Source organism: Salvelinus sp. IW2-2015, linkage group LG4q.1:29 (genome assembly GCF_002910315.2).
Source record: "Salvelinus sp. IW2-2015 linkage group LG4q.1:29, ASM291031v2, whole genome shotgun sequence".
NCBI lineage: Eukaryota > Metazoa > Chordata > Actinopteri > Salmoniformes > Salmonidae > Salvelinus > Salvelinus sp. IW2-2015.
In genome coordinates this window covers 82,407,487-82,433,376 of record NC_036842.1, presented here as the reverse complement: position 1 = coordinate 82,433,376, position 25,890 = coordinate 82,407,487, and the positions used below count along the sequence as shown (strand labels likewise).

Sequence of the window (25,890 nt, the reverse complement as noted above, 5' to 3'; positions counted from 1 at the left end):
AAGGTGCCCAGCTTCACCCGTACCTTTGGGAACATGGGTTTCTTCCGGCCTCCCAGCATGCCCTTCCAGGAGAAGCCTCGGCTGGTGACGGACGAGGACCTGGGGGTGTTCAGGGAACAGGAGGAGGCCTCACTACTGGCCCTCAGGAGCCTCCAGGACCTCGACTTGTCTGCCTGCTCCAAACTCACTGACAGCAGCATCACACAGGTGGGGTTCCCATGATAATATATATACAGGCTATGGTTAAGGCTAGGAGTTTTTCCTGATGAGGTGGGATTAACTATTGGCATTGATAATAACCTAAAACTAGGGCCAATAGTTAATCCCGCCTCATCAGGAAAAACTCTCATTGGAGAATCTCCCATGTAAATGCATTTTAGGCCAGGATTCATTCTGATAGCACTTTGTCGGCTATGTGCAATTTCCAGGTAATTCACGGTTGAGCCGACATATGGAGCATTTACCGTGAATGCGATCTCGCAAATGCGGGAACATTGCCTTCAAAAGGTGCTTAGCAGATAAAGCAGGATCAGATTACATCCTGGCCTTAGTCTGCTCCAGCCCCTCCAACCTAATGTGTATGTGTGGGAGAGGAAAGCAGAAGACACATTTCCATCCTGTATGGACTAATAAAGTATTTTATCTAGTCTAGGACCAGAATTAATCTGTGTCTGAGAACCCTGGCCCTTAATCATCACGTTTTTAGTTGAGCAGGTGTAAGTAATTTTGTATTCAATTTAATTTAACACTGCCACTGAAGGAAGCAAAATAGTTCAAATGTTTCTTTGTGTAAAATTATATATGTATTTATTGAATATTTAATTATATCAATAAATGTACATACATTTATCTCTTGTTTATCTATTGCTTGGAATCATCCATGAGTTGGAGTAGATTTGTTTATTCTACAATTCCACCAGACCATGAACCAAGCTAGACAAAGACAATCTGTATAAATCATATTTATTCATGTCAACCCTAATCTTAGTAAAGCATAAATTACGGGTTACCATGGAGATTATTGTGTGTTTAACATGAACACACTTGCAATGAACAGCAAAATCACCCCAAATTTCAGAGAAGCCCAGATCACTGGCTAAGGAACTGGCTACAAAAACCCATTATTATGAGTTTACCTTTTTACCCGTCTCACTGGCCATTGAGATTTTGAATATGAAAAGTTGAAGGTCCACCATACTGATAGGACATTTGTTTACTGTTTTACAATATATTACAGTAAAATTGGATGGTCAGATTTATTTATCAGAATCATTCATATTGTCATGAAAATAAATCCCAAGTACCCTACAACAATATCAATGTTGAACTAATATCCATTTAGTATGGACTGAAATTCATAATGGACCTTTAAGAGCTTTTGCCCTCAGCTCCAGAGCAAAAAAGGTTACCAGGCAGAATTAATTAATAGCAGAGATAAATATATGGTGCTTGAAGCTAAATCATTTGTCAGTGATACAAAATACTTATCTGTACCTTAGCTACATTATCTGTATCTTAAGCTACCTTATCTGTAGCTTGAATAGTACCTACAATAAAGAGCATATGGAAGGTGATTGTATCGTTGATCAAGCTCTCAACACCAATAAAAGCACAAAAGCCCATTGCCTAAGACAGTACCGTTTGAATGTTAGCCATCAAACCTTATGGCAACCTTAAGTAAAACGTACAGAAGATCAATCATGATCATCAGCCCATGTGAGTATCTCTGAGGTATTCTCATCAAAGGGTTCATAAGCAAATGGAACTAATTAAAATGCTATCTGCACATACAGTGCCTTCGGAAAGTGTTCAGACCCCTTGACTTTTTTCACATTTTGTTACGTTACAGCCTTATTCTAAAATTGAATAAATCATTTTTTTCATCAATCTACACACAATACCACATAATGACAAATAAAAAACAGTTTAACAATTTAAAATTGAAATATCACATGTACATAAGTATTCAGACCCTTTACTCAGTACTTTGTTGAAGCACCTTTGGCAACGATTACAGAATCAAGTCTTCTTGGGTAGGACACTACAAGCTTGGCACACCTGTATTTGGGGAGGTTCTACCATTCTTCTCTGCAGATCCTCACAAGCTCTGTCAGGTTGGATGGTGAGTGTTGCTGCACAGCTATTTTCAGGTCTCCAGAGATGTTAGATCGGGCTCTAGCTGGGCCACTCAAGCACATTCAGAGACTTGTCCCGAAGCCACTCCTGCGTTGTCTTGGCTGTATGCTTAGGGTCGTTGTCCCCAGTCTGAGGTCTGGAGCAGGTCTTCATCAAGGATCTCTCTGTACTTTGCTCCGTTCATCTTTGCCTTGATCCTGACTAGTCTCCCAGTCCCTGCCGCTGAAAAACATCTCCACAGCATGATGCTGCCACCACCATGCTTCACCGTAGGGATGGTGCAAGGTTTCCTCCAGATGTGACGCTTGGCATTCAGGCCAAAGAGTACAATCTTGGTTTCATCAGACCAGAGAATCTTGTTTCTCATGGTCTGAGAGTCTTTAGGTGCCTTTTGGCAAACACCCAAGCAGGCTGTCATATTCCTTTTACTGAGGAGTGGCTTCCGTCTGGCCACTCTACCATAAAGGTCTGACTGATGGAGTGCTGCAGAGATGGTTGTCCTTCTGGAAGGTTCTCCCATCTCCACAGAGTGACCATCGGGTTCTTGGTCACCTCCCTGACCAAGGCCCTTGTGCCCTGATTGCTCAGTTTGGCTGGGCGGCCAGCTCTAGGAAGAGTCTTGGTGGTTCCAAACTTCTTCCATTTAAGAATGATGGAGGCCACTGTGTACTTGGGAACCTTCAATGCTGCAGACATTTTTTGGTACCCTTCCCCAGATCAGTGCCTCGAAACAATCCTGTCTTGGAGATCTACGGATAATTCCTTCGACCTCATGGTTTGGTTTTTGCTCTGACATGCACTGTCAACTGTGGGACCTTATATAGACAGGTGTGTGCCTTTCCAAACCATGTCCAATCAATTGCATTTATCACAGGTGGACTCCAATCAAGTTATAGAAACAATGATCAATGGAAACAGGATGCACCGGAGCTCAATTTCGAGTCTCATAGCAAAGGATCTGAATACTTAGGTATTTCTGTTTTTTATTTTTAATACATTTGCAAAAATGTCTAAAAACCTGTTTTCGCATTGTCATTATGGGGTATTGTGTGTAGATTGCTGATTTTTTTTTATATTTAATTCATTTTAGAATAAGTCTGTAACATAAAAAATACTTCTGAATTTTCTGAATACTTTCCGAAGGCACTGTACATATAAAGGATATTTCATATATTATAAATAGGGATTCTACCAGGCTTGGTGCCTGATTATCTCTATTTTCTTGTTTCTGTCTTCAAATTATTAAAGTACCACTTTAGAACAGGGAGTAAGAATTCTGCTAGCTAGCAGATTGTAACGGGCTAATGTGATGACGTGGTACACATATCTGCACATGTGATGTATTACGCAATTTGTGGGGACCACTTTTGGCTCATGGGTGCTACTATCAGAACTACTGTCTAAAAAGTATACAAAAGTACCAGAGAATCCCTTTAAGGTTGGTGGAAAATGCTATGTGCTACGCCAAACTGTACCTATCCTGTAAAGACTTCTAAAGCCCGTTACAATCTGCTAGACAGGATTCTGTTGGTGTAGGAGGTCAAGTTGTTCAGTACCATGTCAACTACGTACTCATGGGTCGATGTGCCCTTGAGCAAGGCACTTAACTGTAATTGCTCCTGTAAGTCGCTCTGGATAAGAGCGTCTGCTAAATTACTGAAATGTAAAATGTAAACGTCAAAACAAGTGATTCTGTCTCAGAGGCATATATATATACAAAAATATATATGTATTGGTTTGTTCTGTTTCAATCCTTTGGTTCAGTATGTTCAGAAGAGCTGTCATGCCGCCTGTTTCACGAAGGTATCAGTTTATGGAAAACCCCCAAAAAGTTGAAAAACTAAAAAAACTTAAACACAGATATGACCAAAACGAAACATTAACTCTGTCCAAACACAATACACAGAGGACTGTGAAGGACTGGAGCCATGGAGAGTTGAAGACCGAAGTAAGAATGGGAGAAACGCTGAAGACAAGTAATGCTAAAGTATCAAGCATTCAACTATAGAAAACATAACTCCCTTCAGAAGCCACTTGTCATTTTGTGGGTAATTTCTTGAAAACTGTTTTTATAGTTTCAAAATGTCCAAATTATTATTCTTTTTTTAATCCTAATTGAATATTGTATGTATATATATATATATTACTGTAAATATTGATCACATTGTGTATGATCATATATTTTGATACATTGAATGTTAATATTGTCAACCTATGTTATATATTTTTTACCTCCTGTTTCAGGAAGTGATGTCACTGAGAACTGCCCCTATATATAGGACCTTCCACCCCCACCTGGGATATGGATGCCTGATGAAGACCTAAGGGTTGAAACGTTGTTATAAATAAATATCACCTGGGAGCAGCAGTGTGCAGCGTTTTCCTTTCTGTTTTTCATTTCTACAGTTACAATACACTTGTGTGCCCGGGACCACACCCAAAAAGATGATCACTCTAATAGTACCTAAGGAATCCTCTTCAGCCTCTCGTCTTCCACATTACTCCGCCCATAGAAGAAGACACCTTTGCCTCTGCTTTAGATCATCTTTATGTCCATCCAGGCCTCCATGTTGCCACTGTTCCTCCTGTGTATCTAGCTATGTCCACATGCTTGGTCGTTATTGGGGTACATTCAGTGACATGAAACATTCTGAGCGTTGCAGATAGAAATAGAATGAATAGAACTGACATGCACCCCTATTCCATAGGACAGATGATCATGTATGTTCTACTTCATGTATTTCTATCCGAACATTCTGTAACGTTACATCCTCCTGAACAGGCCCCAGGTCTCCTCCTCTACCATGCCTTGACCTCTCTCCAGGCCTACTGCTCAGCCTGGCTTAAGTCATAGCAGAAGTTGAAGTTGCTGGGGGGTTTGGGCACCGGGGGGGCGCAGTCTGGGATGGGCACGTTCTCCAGGTCCAGGAGGCGGAGCTTGATCTCCATGGAAAGCAGGATATCCAGCTCACTCCTCATGCATTCACTACTCATGTCCCGCCCCAGGAGCACGCTCAGTCCATCTGTCCACAGGCAGAACTGAAGGAGGGAGACAGAGAGATCATCTTGTTATACTTTATGTTTACTTTGGCAATGTACTATACATGCTTTAAATTTCCACACTAATTAAGTTATTGAATTGAGAGAGAGAGAGAGATGTGTGATTTAACTCTGGGAAAAGAGAGTGGGAGAAGGATCTATGTGGACAATACAGACACTAGCTCCTGTGACATGACTACTCACATCTGTTCTGGATGAGGCGATAAAGTTGAGGCTGTACTCCTCCACGTCATAAGTGATGCTGAAAGCCAGGTCCAACCCTTCCTGCAGGAGGACACAGCACAACATAGTTTATGGAGGGCCAGGTACATAGTGTGAAAGAGGAAATTAGCTGTAGGGCCAAAGGTGTGTTCAGGGGACGTTGTCAGTAGGGTCAGTGAGCCGGCAACTGGAGGGTTGTTGGCATCAATATCTCAGGTTCCACCTCCTGCTGATCAATTGAGCAAGGAATTTAACCCCCTAAATGTCTCATTGGGCGCTGCCCTCTGCTCCAGCCATGTGTGTGTAGGTGTATATATCGGGGGAGGGGGTTGGATAAAAGCAGAAGACACATATCCATTCCTTATATCTTATCATCAAACCTTGGTCTGTTTGCCCTTATTCTCCTTCATGTGAGGGCAGTCTTTCCCTGTCAGCAGTGCTTTGATATCTGCAACAGGAACTGAGAGAGGAAAATAGGAAGAGCATGTTTAGAGGCACACCTCAGCTTTGAACACAGAGCCAATGACAAAAGGGTGATGTCAAGGCTACAATGTAAGGTTACAGAGTCACTCATAGTGTTGCTGTTGTTAATAACTCACTCTTCTCCTGGAGACTCTCGATGGGGGGTGTTTCTGTGTCCTCCTCCACATCGCCAAAGTGCAGGACTTTGTGATTGGGTGACAAACGACAGTACCACAACTTATCTGAAATGACCAATAATAACAAATCATCAGCATGATTAAAGAAAGGGCATCTCTCTTCTCGCTTCATCTACCATCCTTCATTCGTCTCCCTATTTTTCACTGGGGGTTGGGCTCTCCTGGTAGCTTCCCCTTTTACTTTTCTCTCTCTTTCTAATGTAAATGCCTGTCCACCCTGTTAAGTTCATGTTTAAAGTATCCCTATATTTCTGTTATTACGGGGCTATCACTCAGTCAAGAGTGCGCCTGCACAGGGAGTCTGGTTGTTGATGGACCTAGCCTGGAGTGGAATGGCTACCTTGTAGTGTGTTCATACGGTATAGTAAACTTTGTTAAACTGGAATCTTGTCGTTGTGTCATTTCGAGTTAACACACCCCTCACAGAGGTGCGTGGAGTCTCACCCTGTCTTCGTCGACTGCTGATCTTGCGGAAGAGGGTTCCCTGACACAGGCGGTTCAGTCTCTGCTGGCGAATCAGCTCCAACAGCTCAGGCTTCAGACGCTCCTTCAGCTCTCTGCAGGGGCAGAGACAAAGAAAGAGTCACACACACAGCAAGTAGGGGAGAGCCAGGATGAAAGTACTACGGGTCTAAAGTAATGCACTCATTTTCTCAGATAAGACAGAAGCTAGAATGATGTAGTGAAGTCAGTATGTTCCTAATGCATAGGACGAGCTCCCTGCAAAAAAAACAGTCCTACAATGTTTCGCCGAGCTATGGCTAAGCATGAATAGTCAATGAAAATGGTGAGAAACATATCCTGCTACATTCCCATTAAAGTGAAACGAGAAAATTATGGTTAATACAGCTATTATGTCATCCATTTTAGTCTGATTAATATTGTAAGGCAAAATATTGTGGTTGAACAACATTGTGATGTTGATGCATGGTTAATTAATTATTCAAATCGACACAAACATGAAATTAGGGCTGATAGTACATTTGTTGAACGTAACGAGCATTACAAACCAGAAACATGGAGATAAGACAGATATTGTGCGCTTCTCGCAAACTGTTACTTCCGTCCCAAGGCTGTGTTACTCCTGCCCCGCCGGCAGGTACAAAAGTAACATTGCAGTAGTTCTGTTCTCTGTCTATTTAATTTAAACTCATTTACCCTAGAAATTAAATTACAGTTGCTAATGACAGAGGAGATATACAGTGGTGTACCTATGATGAAAATTACAGGCCTATCTCATCTTTTTAAGTGGGAGAATTTGCACAATTGGTGGCTGATTAAATACTTTTTTGCCCCACTGTATACGTTGTTTGTCATAAAATATGGTCTCTCTAGCTCTATCGATCTCTGAGTATTTAGGAAGAAAACTAAAAGTGTTACTTTTGTCCCAGTTCTCCCATACCCATAACACACTCAACATCATTCTATTCAATTCAATGAGCTTTATTTGACCTAATACTGATAAGTGAGTATCTTGCATTGCTAAAGCAAGGACAGAGTATAGCAACACCCCTGATTTCATAGGGGTCAAAAGCATTCTGGACCAGAGAAGAATGGTGGTCATTCATTCACACTTGCATACTGGTCAGATGAAGAAAATGCTAAGCTACAGAACTATTTTGCCTTCACAAACTGGAATATGTTCAGTCACAGGCTTCATCAACAAGTGCATCGATGATGTCATCCGAACAGTGACCGTACGTACATACCCTAACCAGAAACCATGGATTACAGGCAACATCCACACTGAGCTAAAGGGAAGAGCTGCCGCTTTCAAGGAGCGGGACTCTAACCCGGACGCTTATAAGAAATCCCGCTATGCCCTCCAACGAACCATCAAACAGGCAAAGCATCAATACAAGACTAAGATCGAACCGTACTACACCGACTCCAACGCTCGTCTGATGTGGCAGGGCTTGCAAACTATTACAGACTACAAAGGGAAGCACAGCCGAGAGCTGCCCAGTGACACAGGCCTACCAGATGAGCTAAATTACTTCTATGCCCGCTTCGAGGCAAGTAACACTGAAACATGCATGAGAGCACCAGCTGTTCCGGACAACTGTGTGATCACGCTCTTCGTAGCCGATGTGAGTAAGCCCTTTAAACAGGTCAACATTCAGAAGGCCGCAGGGCCAGACGGATTACCAGGACGTGTACTCCGAGCATGCGCGGACCAACTGGCAAGTGTCTTCACTGACATTTTCAACCTGTCCCTGACTGAGTCTGTAATACCAACATGTTTCAAGCAGACCACGATAGTCCCTGTGCCCAAGAACACTAAGGTAACCTGCCTAAATGACTACCGACCCGTAGCACTCACGTCTGTAACCATGAAGTGCTTTGAAAGGCTGGTCATGGCTCACATCAACACCATTATCTCAGAAACTCTAGACCCACTCCAATTTGCGTACCGCCCCAACAGATCCACAAATGATGCAATCTTTATTGCACTCAACACTGCCCTTTCCCACCTGGACAACAGGAACACCTACGTGAGAATGCTATTCATTGACTACAGCTCAGCGTTCAACACCATAATGCCCTCAAAGCTCATCACTAAGCTAAGGGCCCTGAGACTATACACCTCCCTCTGCAACTGGATCCTGGATTCCTGACGGGCCGCACCCCTGGTGGTAAGGGTAGGTAACAACACATCTGCCACGCTGATCCTCAACCAGGTGGCCCCTCAGGGGTGCGTGCTCAGTCCCCTCCTGTACTCCCTGTTCACTATTGACTACATGGCCAGGCACGACTCCAACACCATCATCAAGCTTGCCGATGACACAACAGTGGTAGGCCTGATCACCGACAACGATGAGACAGCTTATAGCAGAGGTGCACAATTGGCGGACCTCGGTCCGGACCGAGTGAAGGTTCTATCTGGAACTCGACACATTTCTCATAAATAATTGTTAAATTAAATACTGATGAAGCAACCCTTTTTTTCAATGTTAACATACTGCGCTGGCTCAGCGCAGCTGGGAAGGTCCCAGACAGCGCCTCATACTACTGTGTGTTGTCCAATCACGTGTGTTATTTAAATCACTTCACGAAACTCAGCCAATCAAAGTGAACGTTTACAATGCATGTTAGGAGACTGATGTTGTCAGAGAGAGAGACAGCGAGAGAAGCAAAAGCAGAAGCGAATGGAGAAATTATAGAATGGCGTGCTCAATAGTCAGGAAAGTCGATACAGAAAATGTAGCTTTCAAAGAGGAGTGGACAGACAAATATGCATTTACCCTTCCCACAGCGAGTGTCAAATCACTCTGCCTGATATGTTCAGAGACCGTGGCTCTAATAAAACGTGTCAAAGTGAAGCGCCACTACGAGACAAATCACAGATCTTTTGAGATAACATATCCACAGCAGTCTGAGGTGAGGGCACGCAAAATAAATGAACTCAAAGCCCAGTATGATCGGTCCACCAGAGTCCTCTTCCATGCATTCACTGCCCAACAACGTGCAAACGAATGTTCACAAAAAATTGCTTGGATTTTGGGTCAACACCAAAAGCCATTTTACTGACGGGGGAGTGGTGATGGAGTGCATGAATGCTGTTGCTGAAACTTTACTTGATGGTAAACAAAAAGACGAGCTGTGTGAAAAGATCAAGCAAATCCCAATGCCACGTACAACAACAGCAAGAAAGAGTGAAATACTAACAGAGGATGTATTAACACAGCTTGATGAAGCTATTCGGAGTGCACCATGCAGAGCATTAGCTGTTGATGAATCTAATAATAATAATAATAATCTAATAATGCCCAGCTTCTAGTGTATGTTATATTTTACCACACAGAGAAGAAGGAATTCTGTGAAGACCTGTTAGGTACTACACTACTCAACACACATACAAGAGGAAAGGACATATACATGGCCATAAAGGAGATGCTGAGAAAGAGGGGGATAGATCTAAAACAAGTGGTCTCTATCACCTCAGACGGGGCCCCTGCAATGACAGGAAGAGAGAGAGGAGCTGTGGCACGGCTGAAAGAGGACAACCCTGATCTCACAGCTTACCACTCCATTCATCAGTCTGTCCTGTGCGCCAATCTGTCAGAAGAGTATGCTGAAGTGATGAATACAATGATGAAACTCCTCAACTTCCTCAGGGCATCCTCATGTCATCAACATCGCCTGCTGAGAGAATTCCTGAAAGAAGTTGAGGCAAATGCAAATGACCTACTGCTGCACAACAATGTAAGATGGCTCAGTAAAGGCAGGGTGTTGGAACGTCCATTCGAAAGGAAATAACAGCTTTCCTAGTACAGCTCAAGAGTCAGAAGGCAACATAGTTTTCACTATTTTTGCAAGACAAGAGCAAAATGGATATTGGTGCTTTTTTGGTAGACATCACATCACACCTTAATGAGCTCAACGTGAAACTACAGGGCAAGAACAATTCAGTTTGTGATTTGATGACATCTGTCTGGTCCTTCCAGAGGAAAATGGAAGTGTTCAAGGAAGATCTTCAAGGAGACTGTGCACACTTCTCAAAAGTGCAGGAACTGATTCAGGGTGAGAGAGATGTTTCTCCTCATGTTGACTTCATAGATAAGCTGATTGGAAACTTCAGAAATCGCTTTGACATCTTCAGCCTTGGACAGCAGCTCCTTCTAATTGAGAATCAATTCCTCATCATAGATGTCAGGCGATTTTTAAAGGAGGTGACAAAGACCTTCAAGTGGGCACATGCTGGATCTCTACAGATGGAACTGATTGATCTGCAAGCAAATGTTGCACTAAGAGAGCACTTTCAACTAACTGATCATGACACTTTCTGGCTGCAGACTGTGTCTGAGACTGTTTTCCCTGGTCTAACCAAAGTATCACTACACACCTTGACCATGTTTGGCTCCACATACAGTTGTGAGTCTTCTTTCTCCACTATGAACCTCATAAAAAATAAGTACCATTCTAGACTCACCAATGAGCACCAACATATGTGCATGAGAATGGCACTGACTCCATTCCAGCCAAGGTTCAAATTACTGTCAGGACAAGCAAAAGCCCATTTCTCTCACTAAAGAAGAGATATGGAGAAGTGAAGTGGGAGAGAGTAGGAAAGATACATATTAAACCTGTGGTTCCTTATTTGATCAAAAATCAAAGCACTTTTTTCAGAAACAGGCACTTTTGTTATTTTTTCGTGAAGATGCAGTCTTGTTAATTTGAAATGAGAACATTTGTGATAGGCCTACTTTTATTTATGATTAGGCTGCATATTTATTTTACCTCATATTTAATGTGTCTGCATTGAAAATGTGCAATAAATATTGTTGAAATGTTATTGAAATGTAGTACTTTGTTTATTAGCTATGCATATAGAAGAACTACATATGTCCCCAAATCATAGCGCACGTTAGACATTTTAATGGTTTAGACCTTTGGTGGGAGAAAATGTTAGTCACTGGGCCTCTTTTAATTCTAATTGTACACCCCTGGCCTGTATGGTGGAAGTCAGAGAGCTGGTCGTGTGGTGCCAGGACAACAACCTCTCCCTCAATGTGATCAAGACAAAGGAGATGATTGTGGACTACAGGAAAAGGAGGACTGAGCACACCCCCATTCTTATCGACAGGGCTGTAGTGGAGCAGGTTGAGAGTTCCTTGGTGTCCACATCACCAACAAACTATCATGGTCCAAACCCACTAAGACAGTCGTGAAGAGGGCACAACAAAGCCTATTTCCCCTCTGGAGCCTGAAAAGATGTGGCATGGGTCCTCAGATCCTCAAAAGGTTCTATAGCTGCACCATCGAGAGCATCCTCACTGGTTGCATCACTGCCTGGTATGGCAACTGCTCGGCCTCTGACCGCAAGGCACTACAGAGGGTAGTGCGTACGGCACAGTACATCACTGGGGCCAAGCTTCCTGCCATCCAGGACCTCTATACCAGGCGGTGTCAGAGGAATGCCCTAAAAATTGTCAAAGACAACCCTAGTCATAGACTGTTCTCTCTGCTAACACACGGCAAGCAGTACCGGAGCGCCAAGTCTAGGTCCGAAAGGCTTCTTAACAGCTTCTACCTCCAAGCCATAAGACTCCTGAACATCTAATCATTGCCACACCCCTTTACGCTGCTGCTACTCTCTGTTTCTTATCTATGCATAGTCACTTTAATAACTCTACCTACATGTACATATTACCTCATTTATCTCAACTAACCGGTGCCCCCGCACATTGACTCTGTACCGGTACCCCTTGTATATAGCCTCGCTATTGTTATTTTACTGCTGCTGTTTAATTATTTGTTACATTTTTACATATCTATTTTTAAGTTATCAGTTATTTTTCTCTAACGATCTAAAGCATTGTTGGTTAAAGGCTTGTAAGTAAGCTTTTCACTGTAAGGTCTACACCTGTTGTATTTGGTGCATGTGACAAATACAATTTCATTTGATTTGATTTTGATACACGCTGAAGTATACACACATTCACACACTACGGGGGCTGATCGCTGCCCTCTAGAGGCCTTTGGGGGAAGTACAGGCTGACAAGGGGTTTTGAGTGAGTGAGTGAGTGAGTGAGTGAGTGAGTGAGTGAGTGAGTGAGTGAGTGAGTGAGTGAGTGAGTGAGTGAGTGAGWGWGAGTGAGAGTGAGAGTGAGAGAGAGAGAGAGAGAGAGAGAGAAAAAAAATTCTGCCCAAACAGTTAAAGGACTCACAATACAGGCGGGGCGAGGGTCTCCTCTTGGTGCAGCCGCTCTGTCTGGCGTAGTTTGAGGATCTCACTGTAGTTCAGAGCATTCACCTTGTTCTTAAACAGCTCCAGAGACGTGGGCTTACTGGACAGAGTCCTAGTGATCTGCTCACGCACAACCTGCATTACCTAAAGACGTACAGAGACAGTCAACATTGATTATTTAAATGGAAAAACATACCAGCTATGTTATGGCTGTAGAAATGGTTTCTCTGGTGGGTTACACTATTCAAAAGTATGCAGTACTGTATATCATATTTGAATATATTTCAGTAGCTAGCAATTTGAGTGAATGTGGGTATGAGTTGAGAGAGAGCTGGACACAGTGATGCTTACACAAGGCTTTACACACCTTTTAGATAAAACTATGCTAAATCAATTCACGTCACCAAATAATTGATTAAAACACACTGTTTTACAGCGAAGGTCAACAGTATCCTTAACAGCACTCTGTATGGTAGCACCATGGGGTAGCCGGAGGACAGCTAGTTTCCGTCCTCCTCTGGGTACATTGACTTCAATACAAAATCTAGGAGGCTCATGGTTCTCACCACCTTCCATAGACTTACACAGTAATTATGACAGCTTCTGGAGGACTGACATGTTGTCCAACAAATCAAATGATCAGAGAATGAATCTAGTCCCTAAAGCATAAGCTACAGCTAGCTAGCCTAGTTTTGAACAAATACTTTTATTCAAAAAAGAAAGTGAAGCGAGAGAGAGAGAGCTAGCTATATCTTGTTGTATTATATTTTTTCACTTTCACTTACTTATCTAGTGAATGCAGCTAGCTAGTTTAGCCTATTCAAACACCCAGCACAAACAGAGAGGGATGCTATGTTACCTAGCTGGCTATGGTTATCCAACATTGGAACTTTTCCAAGTCAAGGTAAGCTTTTGATTGTATTAATGTATTGCCACCGGGGCCTGCCGGTGTAACTGCTAAACTGCTTGCCGACCGTACACTGTACTGCATGATTGTAGCGAGTTTACTAAGGAGTTAGTTCTAGTAGCTACGTTGACTATGACATTAGCTCATTTGGTGAAAACGATGTAGGCTGTGTGTAGCGGTTAGCGGTTGTGATATGAAGGTTTGGCTTGGAAAGCTTTTTTAGCCTGGTCACAGACATAGGATGTGTTGTACACTGAAGTCCACAGTGAAGGGAAAAGGTGAGAGGAGGAGAGCACGTAGGTGCGAGAAGGAATATACAATGAGCAAAGTGTACATGCTGTTTGTACGTGGCTGCTATGAAAGTGAACTGTGTTTGCGTGTGATCATGGGTGTATTCTTCCCCCGATTCTGTTGAAAAACGTTTCTTAAACGGAACGAAACAGGGATAAACATACTTGAATTTGTCCAATAGAAACTGTAGTTTGCCACTGTTGGACTAATGATTACACTCTAGGGCCTAAAACAACTAGATCCAGGCAAGAGTGTGCAATGCAGTATTGAATGTGTCACTGTCTATCACCTTGATTACTCAAATTTTTCTCTCAACCGGTGCACCTACGTTGTAAACTTTCATTCATAGGCTAGGTTGTAGCAACATCATGATGGGTATAGGGAACATGCCTAAACCTATCAATGTCACATTGATCTGGGTGAATGGAATATGAATGACATTCATCCAATATGCTTTAATAGAAATAAGACAATGCTCATAAAAAAAATGATCGTCCTCCATCATCTTAAATGGCACCGACCGCCGCTGGTGTGTGTCTGTACAAGGGTGTGTCTGTATGTGAGAGAGGAAAATCTATGTTTCTTTCTACCATTGTGGCCACAGTTTAAAATGTCATTACAGAAATCTATGAGAACACACCAAACCCAACACAACTTAATTCAATCTCCCTCTTTCCTCCCCTCCTCTGTCTCTCTCCCTTTATATTCATCTCTCTTCCTCTCAGCGCGTCCCTACTTGGAATGTGTCTCAACACTGCTCTTGACCCCAAGCAGCCGTCGCCATGGGAATGTCATTTTTCTGTGCGTCATGGTAACCTGCCCTCTCAAAAGCTCCACAGCACCACAGTATGGAGCCCTTTTATGAAATAATGTGTACAGATATGTGGAGGGCACAATAACCATGACCCATGAAGGATGACAGGCTCTAAATTACAGAGTATCCATAGAGACCCCAGTATCTATGGAGTAAGAAGCAAGGTGCAAACAGTGTATAGCAATGGGGCACTCATCATCTATCTGCTGTGCATACAGTACTCATGAGGCACATAGTTGTATTTGTCAGCACCAAGTCTATTGGACCAATTCATCCCAATGCCTGTCGTGCTGATGTTAAATCCAAAATAATCAAGCCTCAATAACAGAAATGAAAGGAAATAGAACGCAACACCTGTAACAAAATACATATTACTAAAAACAATATAACTTTACAACCAGTGACCATTAAACAAATATCCTGTGTTAAACACAGAATTGGACAAGGCTACACTACAACACAGCAACTACTGTACATTACATACACAGCACTTTATGGTATAGTTATCACACAATTCTAAAACAAAAGCCCCAAATTGTACTAATATGTAATAGCCATGTAATATAATATGTATTATAAACTGGGTGGTTTGAGCCCTGAATGCTGATTGGCTGACAGCTGTGGTATATGAGACCGTATACCATGGGTATGACAAAACATTTATTTTTACTGCTCTAATTACGTTGGAAACCAGTTTATAATAGCAATAAGGCACCTCGGGGGTTCTAAGGGCTGTGTCCAGGCACTCCACATTGGGTCGTGCGAATGAACAGTCCTTAGCCGTGGTATATTGGCCATATATCACACCTCCTCAGGCCATATTACTTAATTAATCAATGTAGGCATAAAAATATCTTTATAACAACACATCCAAGGACATTGGCACTAAAAGTGTCACGGAAATTCAGACAGTCATTATATATTCTGATAAATACTTGAACAAAACAAAGCTATAATTGACACCTTGCTTAAATTCCCCCAAGTTCCACCCTGTGTAACAACATTATTCACATTCTGTGTACATACCACCTACAAATGATAAATGAACAAAAATACAGTATCTCACCTCCATAGTGTGTCCTTCAAGTACAACCCAGAGGCCAACAATGTTAGTTCCACAGTCAAGAGAGAGAGAAAGGGAGATATGAGAGGAGAGAAATGGAGGAGAGGACAGCCGAGGGGGGAATAAGAGAGAGTAGCACCTTTATGGCATCATAGTCCAGAGCTAAGGTTATTTTGTAAACACATAGTCACAAACACTCCCGTCCGCTGCCTCTCTCCCCTGCCGTCACTCTTCTGGTTTAGCCAATAGAAAGAGAACCCCAGTACAGGAGACTGTTACCTCAGCCATAGTGAGGAGCAGCTGTCTCTGTTCCCTTACAACCCAGCAGTGTGTGTGTGTGCGCAGGAAAAGTGTGTGTGTGAGTGTGTGTGGTGGGGGCGTCGTCACATACACATACACACAGCGCTAGTTGGAGGGCCCYAGCTGGCAGCAGCGTGTTGCCTGGAGCGATTAACGCCTGAAATCGACAGCACAGTTAGGGGTTTATTGGAGGGAAGGGGGAGAGAGAGAATGAGATGGAGAGACAGGGTTTGTGATTGAATGAGAAGAGAAACAGCGAGACTGCAACAGAGCGGTAGAGGATGAGAGGAGAGTCTGAGGGACATGGTAGAAAAGCCAAATATAGACTCCCAGTATGGCTTGTTGACAGTCTAACTGAGGTGTTGAATTTGCTCCTGTGAGACAAGCATGGACGGGACAGATACCAGTCACTCTTCAAGCAGTAAACAACACATTCGTTCAGCACCAGTAGTCTGCATACATTCCCTTAATATTTCTCATCAGACCTAACAAGTATCTGACTAAAGGGTGAACTAATCTAAAGCGGAGAGAAGAATAACACAAGCAACATAGGAAGATGCCTTAGTTTTGTATCCCCGCTCTCTCTGTCTCTCTAACATGGCTGACCACTGTCCATCTCTCCATTGTTGGCATCCAGAGGTTTTTCTCTTGTGTAATTACTGCTGATGGACAAAGCGATTGTGTGGGGCCTTTCTCCCTTGCTCTGATTCTGCTATGGAGCGGGATTCTCTTTGTGCTTCTAATGCCCCATTGTCCCTGCCCCACGGGACTGTGGAAGGGAGTTGTGGGCACAAGCTGTGCAACACAATGACACAAGGTTAGGGACYTATGACCAAAATATAGTATCCAACATCCAATGTGTACCAAACTTCTTCGTACGAATGAGTAAGACATGAGGAATCCCCCAAAATTGTCAAACGCCACCCATGTACCCCCCACATCGCTGCCTGCACCTGCCCGCCCGTCCAACATCACTACTCTGGACAGTTCTGACTTAGAATATGTGGACAACTACAAATACCTAGGTGTCTGGTTAGAATGTAAACTCTCCATCCAGACTCACATCAAACATCTCCAATCCAAAGTTAAATCTAGAATTGGCTTCCTATTTCGCAACAAAGCCTCCTTCACTCATGCTGCCAAACATACCCTCGTAAAACTGACTATACTACCGATCCTCGACTTCGGCGATGTCATTTACAAAATAGCCTCCAATACCCTACTCAATAAATTGGATGCAGTCTATCACAATGCCATCCGTTCACCAAAGCCCCATATACTACCCACCACTGCGACCTGTAGGCTCTTGTTGGCTAGCCCTCACTACATATTCGTCACCAAACCCACTGGCTCCAGGTCATCTATAAGTCTTTGCTAGGTAAAGCCCCGCCTTATCTCAGCTCACTGGTCACCATAGCAACACTAACCCGTAGCAAGCGCTCCAGAAGGTATATTTCACTGGTCATCCCCAAAGCCAACTCCTACTTTGGCCGCCTTTCCTTCCAGTTCTTTGCGGCCAATGACTGGAATGAATTGCAAAAATCGCTGGAGTCGTATATATCCCTCTCTAACTTTAAGCATCAGCTGTCAGAGCAGCTTAACGATCACTGTACCTGTACACAGCCAATCTGTAAATAGCACACCCAACTACCTCATCCCCATATTATTACTTACCCTCTTGCTCTTTTGCACCTCAGTATCTCTACTTGCTTATCATCATCTGCACATCTATCACTCCAGTGTTAATGCTAAATTGTAATTATTTCGCCTCTATGGCCTATTTAATTCTGTACAGCACTTTGTGACATCAGCTGATGTAAGAAGGGCTTTACAAATTAATTTGATTGAAATGTGATTGATTATTGCCTACCTCCCTACTCTTCTACATTTGCACACACTGTACATAGATTTTTCTATTTTTTTTTCTCTATTGTGTTATTGACTATACGTTTGTTTATGTGTAACTCTGTGTTGTTGTTTTTTGTCGCACTGCTTTGCTTTATCTTGGCCAGGTCACAGTTGTAAATGACAACTTGTTCTCAACTGGCCTGGTTTAAATAAAGGTTAAAAAAGGTCTGATTTCATTACTACTAAAACAGGACCCAGGTGGTAAGTATAGTGATCCAGTCCATTTAAAAAACTGGAGGTCTCTAAAACTTCAATGTTGTGATGCGAAAGTCCTGGCGAAATGCATAGCTTATAGAATAAAAAAGATAACACCAGATATTGTTCATCCTGATCAGACAGGTTTTTTAACTGGACAATATATTGGAGATAATATACGACAATTACTTGAAGCAATTTAACATTGAAGATACCAGGTTTGGTCTTCATAGCAAATTTTGAAAAGGCGTTTGATAAAGTATGATTAGAATTGATATATAAATGCATGGAATAATTTAATTTTGGTGAATCTCTTATACAATGGGTTATAGTTATGTACAGCAACCCCAGATGTAAAATAGTAAACAATGGTTACTTCTCAGAAAGTATTGAGCTTTTAAGAGGAGTAAAACAAGGCTGTTCGTTGTCTCCATTTCTATTTATTATGGCCATTGAAATGTTAGCTATTAAAATTAGATCCAACAAGAACATCAAGGGGTTAGAAATCCAGGGGATAGAAACAAAAGTGTCACTGTATGCATCTGATGACTCTAGTTTTTTCTTAAGTCTGCAATCTGGATCCCTGCACAGTCTCATTGAAGATCTTGATCACTTTTCTAGCCTCTCTGGATTAAAACCTAATTATGACAAATTATATTACCTATTGGATCGTTAAAAAAATACAGTGTTTACACTACCTTGTAGTTTACCCATAAAATGGGGGAAAAAAGATACAATTTTATTTGGAATGCTAAAGCAGACAAAATTAAACGTGCCTATTTATATAATGAATATGAGTTTGGGGGGCTAAAATGATTAAATATTAAAGCTTTAAACCTCTCACTAAAAGCTTCACTCATACATAAGTTATACTTAAACCCAAAATGATTCTCCAGTAGATTATTAAGAAAAGCTCACCCATTGTTCAAAAATTGCTTTTTTGCCTTCATACAGATTACTACTTCTCATTTCTGATGAATTGAAAATGAAATTTTGTTTAAAGTATCACCCTTTCTTAAACAAGCCATACAAAGCTGGTTACAATTCCAGTTTTATCATCCAGAAAAGATAATACTTCAACAAATGTTATGGTTGAACTCAAAGATATTGATAAATAAAAAAGCATTCTTTATGAAAAAAATGTTTAAAAATTGTGTTATATTTATTAATGATATTATGAATAGAAATGGAGGAGTTATGTCACATATACTGTTGGCATAACACAGGACTGATGTTAGCGCTCACCTTGTCTTCTCCGGACAAGCTTTTTTCAAGGATGCCCCAAACAATCAGAAAGGGGATTCATCAGAGAAAATGACTTTACCCCAGTCCTCAGCAGTCCAATCCCTGTACCTTTTGCAGAATAACAGTCTGTCCCTGATGTTTTTCTTGGAGAAGTGACTCCTTTGCTGCCCTTCTTGACATCCAGGCCATCCTCCAAAAGTCTTTGCCTCACTGTGCGTGCACATGCACTCACACCTGCCTGCTGCCATTCCTGAGCAAGCTCTGTACTGGTGGTGCCCCGATCCCGCAGCTGAATCAACTTTAGGAGACGGTCCTGGCGCTTGCTGAACTTTCTTGGGCGCCCTGAAGCCTTCTGCAGAAATGCAGTGGAAATGTTTTTGGGGGGATTCAATTCATTTGCATGGCAAAGAGGTAATTTGCAATTAATTGCAATTCATCTGATCACTCTTCATAACATTCTGGAGTATATTCAAATTGCCATCATACAAACTGAGGCAGCAGACTTTGTAAAAATGTATATTTGTGTCGTTCTCAAAACTTTTGGCCACGACTGTATGTATGGGGCATACAACAATCTCAGCTCTGTAGATTTTGTTGCAAAGAGACAGAATCAATAGATCACTTATTCTGGTATTGCCCCTATGTAGCTTGTTTCTGTTCACAGGTTCAGGAATGGTTAAAAAAAAATCACAACATGCACTTAAAATGAACCTTACAAATAGCAGTGATGGGCAAACTGGAAAGCCATAGCCAATCAATAAATAATATAATAATACTCGTAGGAAAGGTTTTCATCTTTAGCTCACAATCTGTGGATAATATACGATTAGAAAGATTCAAACATTTTGTAAAACATCAGAGCACAATTGAAAAATATATGGCACATGGAAACCAAACAAGGGCGGTCTATGGTGATAGGTGGGATGGACTGAGAGTGGCTGAGGGTTGGGATTAAAGAGTTTGTTTGGTAATGTATTGTTGTTATATATAAAAGTACCATGTATGTAAAATGTGTATGTAAAATGTAAATGTAAAATGTATGTATATGTAGCAAAAAAGCAGTAAAAAAAAACTACAATATTTGTCCTCTGAAGAGGGGGAGTGGTGGAGGGGTAAATTATATATATCTTTTTTTACAAATGTAAAAATCCAAAATAATTAAAAAATATATGTTTATATTAATTAACACAAAAAAAAGATGACTGCAAGAGCTCAGAGCAGAATGCTCACTGAGGTTAAGAAGAATCCTAGAGTGTCAGCTAAAGACTTACAGAAATCTCTAGAACATGCTAACATCTCTGTTGACGAGTCTACGATACATAAAACACTAAACAAGAATGGTGTTCAGGAAGGACACCACAGAAGAAGCCACTGTTGTCCAAAAAAAACACTGCACGTCTGAAGTTTGCAAAAGAGCACCTGTATGTTCCAAAATATTCTGTGGACAGATTAAACTAAAGTTGAGTTGTTTGGAAGGAACACACAACACTATGTGTGCAGAAAAAAATCCACAGCACAACAGCATCAAAACCTCATCCCAACTGTAATGTATGGTGGAGGGAGCATCATGGTTTGGGGCTGTTTTGCTGCCTCAGGGCCTGGACAGCTTACTATCATCAATAGAAAAATGAATTCCCAAGTTTATCAAGACATTTTGAGGGAGAATGTAAGGCTATCTGTCCGCCAATTGAAGCTCAACAGAAGTTGGGTGATGCAACAGGACAATGACCCAAAACACAGAAGTAAATCAACAACAGAATGGCTTCAACAGAAGAAAATATGCCTTCTGTAGTGGCCCAGTCAGAGTCCTGACCTCAGCCCGATTGAGATACTGTGGCATGACCTCAAGAGAGCGGTTCACACCAGACATCCCAAGAATATTGCTGAACTGAAACCGTTTTGTAAAGAGGAATGGTCCAAAACTCCTCCTGACTGTTGTGCAGGACTGATCCGCAACTACAGAAAACATTTGTTTGAGGTTATTGCTGCCAAAGGAGGGTCAACCAGTTATTAAATCCAAGGGTACACATACTTTTCCCACCCTGCACTGTGAAAGTTTACATGGTGTGTTCAATAAAGACATGAAAATGCATAATTGTTTGTGTGTTATTAGTTTAAGCAGACTGTGTTTGTCTATTGTTGTGACTTAGATGAAGATCAGATCAAATTTCATGACCAATTTATGCAGAAATCCAGGTAATTAAAAAAAATAAAATTGAACTTTTCAGAGAAATTAGTCATTGAAGTCACTTGCATTATTTACCATAAAGTAGTGTGAAAGTATCAGGTTTTGACCACTAGATGCCACAGTTCATGCTATACTTTGGGTAAAAAAACAATAGATTTGGCTCATTATGAAAATACATTTAGTGGTCATCCTCTTAATTCAAGCTAGTCCTCTATGAAAGCAAATCAGTTTGGCCTTCTTTTACACTTAATCTTTGGCTAGGAAATGTCAGACGTTGGGTAGTATATTTATTGAATATGATCTGAATCCTATAAATTAAAATGGCCCATTTGAGTGCAATCAATTAGCTTAATTTCTCATATATCAAATAAAATTTCAACAAAATAATATTTCAGGAATGACAATCTTACCTGTTTCTAAAAACAGAAACAATTTAAGAACAATCTGAGATGGTGGGTGTCATGGCTTGCTCAAATGACATGGAATGACTCCTTTGTTAAACATGGCCCTGTTGTGAGGTTGTTTTGTTGTTGTCTGAGGGAGCCCAGTGCAGTTAGTATTAGAAAGGAGATGGCCATCACCTAGGGATGGTTATCGGGAAATAAAAACGCTTCAAAGGCTATAGCTCTACATCCGTGTCTACCATCTAGACTTTGACTAATCAATGTCCCGTTCTAACAATTCCGCCTGACTAATATACCCCAGCGGGTTGCCTGTCACTGTCCTGTATACTGTTCTTGGATACTGTAGTGCCTTATGGTGGCTCACAGGACACAGAGCGCTTGTTATTGTTTTCAGTGTAGCGTATGCAGTCAAATAGACTGTGTTTACTCCGGATGCCATGGACTGCTTTGAAGTTAGATTTTCTAAATTAGATTACTGCTTTGCCAAACAAATTAAGTTTGTGAGACGTCAGACGTTACAGTGTAACTTGCTAGGACATGATTGCTGCTTGCTTGCCTAAAACTGCCTGCTTGCCTATAACAAGAAGCGGTTGCTTGTACTCATAGATGAAAGTTAGATATGGGGAAAGAGTGGGAAAAAAAAGTTACTGTGAGACACAGACATGTGTATGATGGGTAACACAGGCTGTGTTACCTTGTCAAAGTCCTCCTGCGTGGCTCTCATCTCCTTCCAGGTCTTGTTGATCAGCTGGATGCAGACGCAGAAAAGCTCCTCTAGCAGCCGGTCCTGAGAGAAGAAGATGGGGTGGTAGTTTGAACCAGTCTCTGAGGCTAGGGGAGAGAGAGCGAGAGGAACAATATGAGACCTTTAAGAAACGTTCATTTTATTTTTTTGTTGCAAAATGTTTTTAAATGTTTTCCGTTGCAAACCCTACTGAACACAACCCTGTATCAGCATACATTTATAGGGCTACACATAGCTTCAGTATATTCTTATACAGTAGTATAAGACATACTGTATACTGTACACATATACATATACATAAGGGGTTTTCTTTATTTTTACTATTTTCTACATTGTAGAATAATAGTGAAGACATCAAAACTATGAAATAACACATATGGAATCATGTAGTAACCAGAAAAGTGTTAAACAAATAAAAAAATATTTGATATTTTTCAAAGTAGCCACCCTTTGCCTTGATGAAAGCTTTGCACACTCTTGGCATTCTCTCAACCAGCTTCATGAGGTCGTCACCTGGAATGCATTTCAATTAACAGGTGTGCCTTGTTAAAAGTTAAAAAGTGTAATTTATTTCCTTCTTAATACATTTGAGCCAGTCAGTTGTGACAAGCTAGGGGTGGTATACAGAAGATACCCCTATTTGGTAAAAGACCAAGTACATATTATCGCAAGAACTGCTCAAATAATCAATGAAAGTGCAGTCGCAAAAACCATCAAGTGCTATGATGAAACTGGCTCTCATGAGGACCGCCACAGGAAAGGAAGACCCAGAGTTACCTCTGCTGCAGAGGATAAGTTCATTACAGTTATCAGCCTCAGAAATTACAGCCCAAATAAATGCTTCACAGAGTTCAAGTAACAGACACATCTCCACATCAACTGTTCAAAGGAGACTGTGTGAATCAGGCCTTCATGGTCGAATTGCTGCAAAAAAAACACTACTAAAGGACAACAATAAGAAGAAGAGACTTGCTTCAGCCAAGAAACACGAGCAATGGATTTTTTTTAAACCTTTATTTAACTAGGCAAGTCAGTTAAAAACAAATTCTTAATTACAATGAGGGCCTACTCCGCCCAATTGGGCTCCCAATCACAGCCGGATATGATGCAGCCTGGATTTGAACCAGGTACAACAGGTGAGATGCAGTGTCTTAGACCACTGCGACACTCGGGAGCCCACATTAGACCGCTGGAAATCTGTCCTTTGGTCTGATGAGTCCGAATTTGAGATTTTTGATTCGAACCGCCGTGTCTTTGTGAGTCGCAGAGTAGGTGGTTCCCACTGTGAAGCATTGGAGGAGTAGGTGTGATGTTGCTTTGCTGGTGACACTGTCAGTGATTTATTTGGAATTCAAGGCAAACTTAACAAACAGTGACCCAACACACCTCCAGACTGTGTAAGGGCTAGTTGACCAAGAACGAGAGTGATGGAGTGCCGCATCAGATGACCTGGCTCCACAATGCCCCGACCTCAACTCAATTGAGATGTTTTGGGATGAGTTGGACCGCAGAGTGAAGGAAAAGCAGCCAACAAGTGCTCAGCATATGTGGGAACTCCTTCAAGACTGTTGGAAAAGCATTCCAGGTGAATATGGTTGAGAGAATGCCAAGAGTGTGCAAAGCTGTCATCAAGGCAAATGGTGGCTACTTTGAAGAATATAAAATACAAAATATATTTAGATTTGTTTAACACTTTTTTGGTTACTACATCATTCCATATGCGTTATTTCATAGTTTTGATGTCGTCACTAGTATTCTTCAATGTAGAAAATAGTACAAATAAAGAAAAACCCTTGAATGAGTAGGTGTGTCCAAATTCATGACTGGTACTGTATGTTTCCAGTACAGACCCAATGCACCCATACACAGATGTATCCATACTGTGTGAACTCACACCAGCATGTAGACACTAACAGCTGAAAGTCATAAGTAGAGGAAACATGCCTGACATCAGTGGGAAAAAAGCAAGACCTGGCTTAACCTGTCTTAAATACATGTAGGCCTACATGTATGAGCTCAGGTTGACTTACGGGGCTCTCCGATGCGTAGGATCTCACACAAGATGAGAGTCAGCTGGATGCTGCTACGGGCGAATGGACACTCGTGCTTATCCTCCCTACTGCTGTTTTCTAGAACAAACTGAGAGAAAGAGACAGAGACAGAGAGAGACAGAGAGAGAAATAAAACGAGAGAAATAATTAGTCAGAGGATGACAAATACTTAACCCTCTCCCTAACAAAGACACATGATTGTCCCTTTAACTCCCTCCCTCCCGCCCTCTGTTCCTACCCTATCTTCCCTTTCCCCTCCCTCTGCTCACCCTGCTGTAGGCATCGGGGTAGCGGGAGGCGAAGTAGGCCATAGTGTCCAGAGCCAGCAGGCCAGGAGGGGCCCGCAGCAGGTCCTGACCTGGGTTACTGTTGTTCTTTAGAGAGAGAAGACAGAACAGGAATAAAACAAACTCTGTATGGAGGGAGACAATGGTTTGGATAGACAAGAGTAAGACTCAGAGAAGTTTATTAATATGTATATGTAGGACACACAGAGGCCGAATGAGAGTGACTGATTGAGGTGGTGGTAAGTAGAATCCCATGGAGTAGACTCACAGAGAAGCCCAGCTTCTTGAACTCCTTGGCACAGAGAGAGCGCCGTCGCTCATGACTCAAGCTGTTCTCACTCTCCGTCTCGAAGGCTGCCTGCCGCAGGCCGTGTAGAATCTCCCTCTGGTCCTGTGGGAGGAGAGGGAGGAAGGGGAAGGATGGAAAGATAACAGTAGAGAGACACAATGGTCCAATATAAGGGAGTATGGTACTGTATGACTAAGTGGATTTCAAGGATACTTAGTAAGCACTAGTCAGTACTCTCTCCTGGGGCGCGAAGAGGCAGTGGTTTCCAGGTGTGGGAGGGGTCAGAAGTCAGGGAGGTCATCTATCTCACCTGGTTGTAGGAGTCCAGGGGCATCCTCATGCGAGGCTCCAGGTGGTTCAGAGTGACAGACTGAAGGACATACAGGTAGTGTGCCATCTCATCCCCCACGGAGGCAGAACTATGGATAATGTTCTGTGGGTCACAACAAACCATGA

General features: G+C 42.0%; 1 protein-coding gene across 2 annotated transcripts in view; it reads right to left on the bottom strand.

Annotated features, from left to right (window-relative positions):
* Positions 1–946: 946 nt before the first annotated feature.
* LOC111962635 (engulfment and cell motility protein 3) overlaps positions 947–25,890 on the bottom strand; it is a 28,868-nt gene continuing 3,924 nt past the window's right edge. Inside the window, exons 5-15 of one of the 2 annotated variants that reach the window (XM_070443192.1) lie at positions 25,745–25,866; positions 25,414–25,536; positions 25,128–25,232; positions 24,838–24,946; positions 22,757–22,893; positions 12,728–12,891; positions 6,501–6,613; positions 5,997–6,101; positions 5,778–5,857; positions 5,380–5,460; positions 947–5,175 (exon numbers count right to left, since the gene is read on the bottom strand). In XM_070443192.1, coding sequence (XP_070299293.1) covers positions 4,963–5,175; positions 5,380–5,460; positions 5,778–5,857; positions 5,997–6,101; positions 6,501–6,613; positions 12,728–12,891; positions 22,757–22,893; positions 24,838–24,946; positions 25,128–25,232; positions 25,414–25,536; positions 25,745–25,866 — 1,352 coding nt within the window. In that variant the 3' untranslated portion in view covers positions 947–4,962. Of the gene's footprint in view, positions 5,176–5,379; positions 5,461–5,777; positions 5,858–5,996; positions 6,102–6,500; positions 6,614–12,727; positions 12,892–15,825; positions 16,275–22,756; positions 22,894–24,837; positions 24,947–25,127; positions 25,233–25,413; positions 25,537–25,744; positions 25,867–25,890 lie in introns of those variants that run through there. The other variant, XM_070443191.1, reaches the window with a different exon arrangement.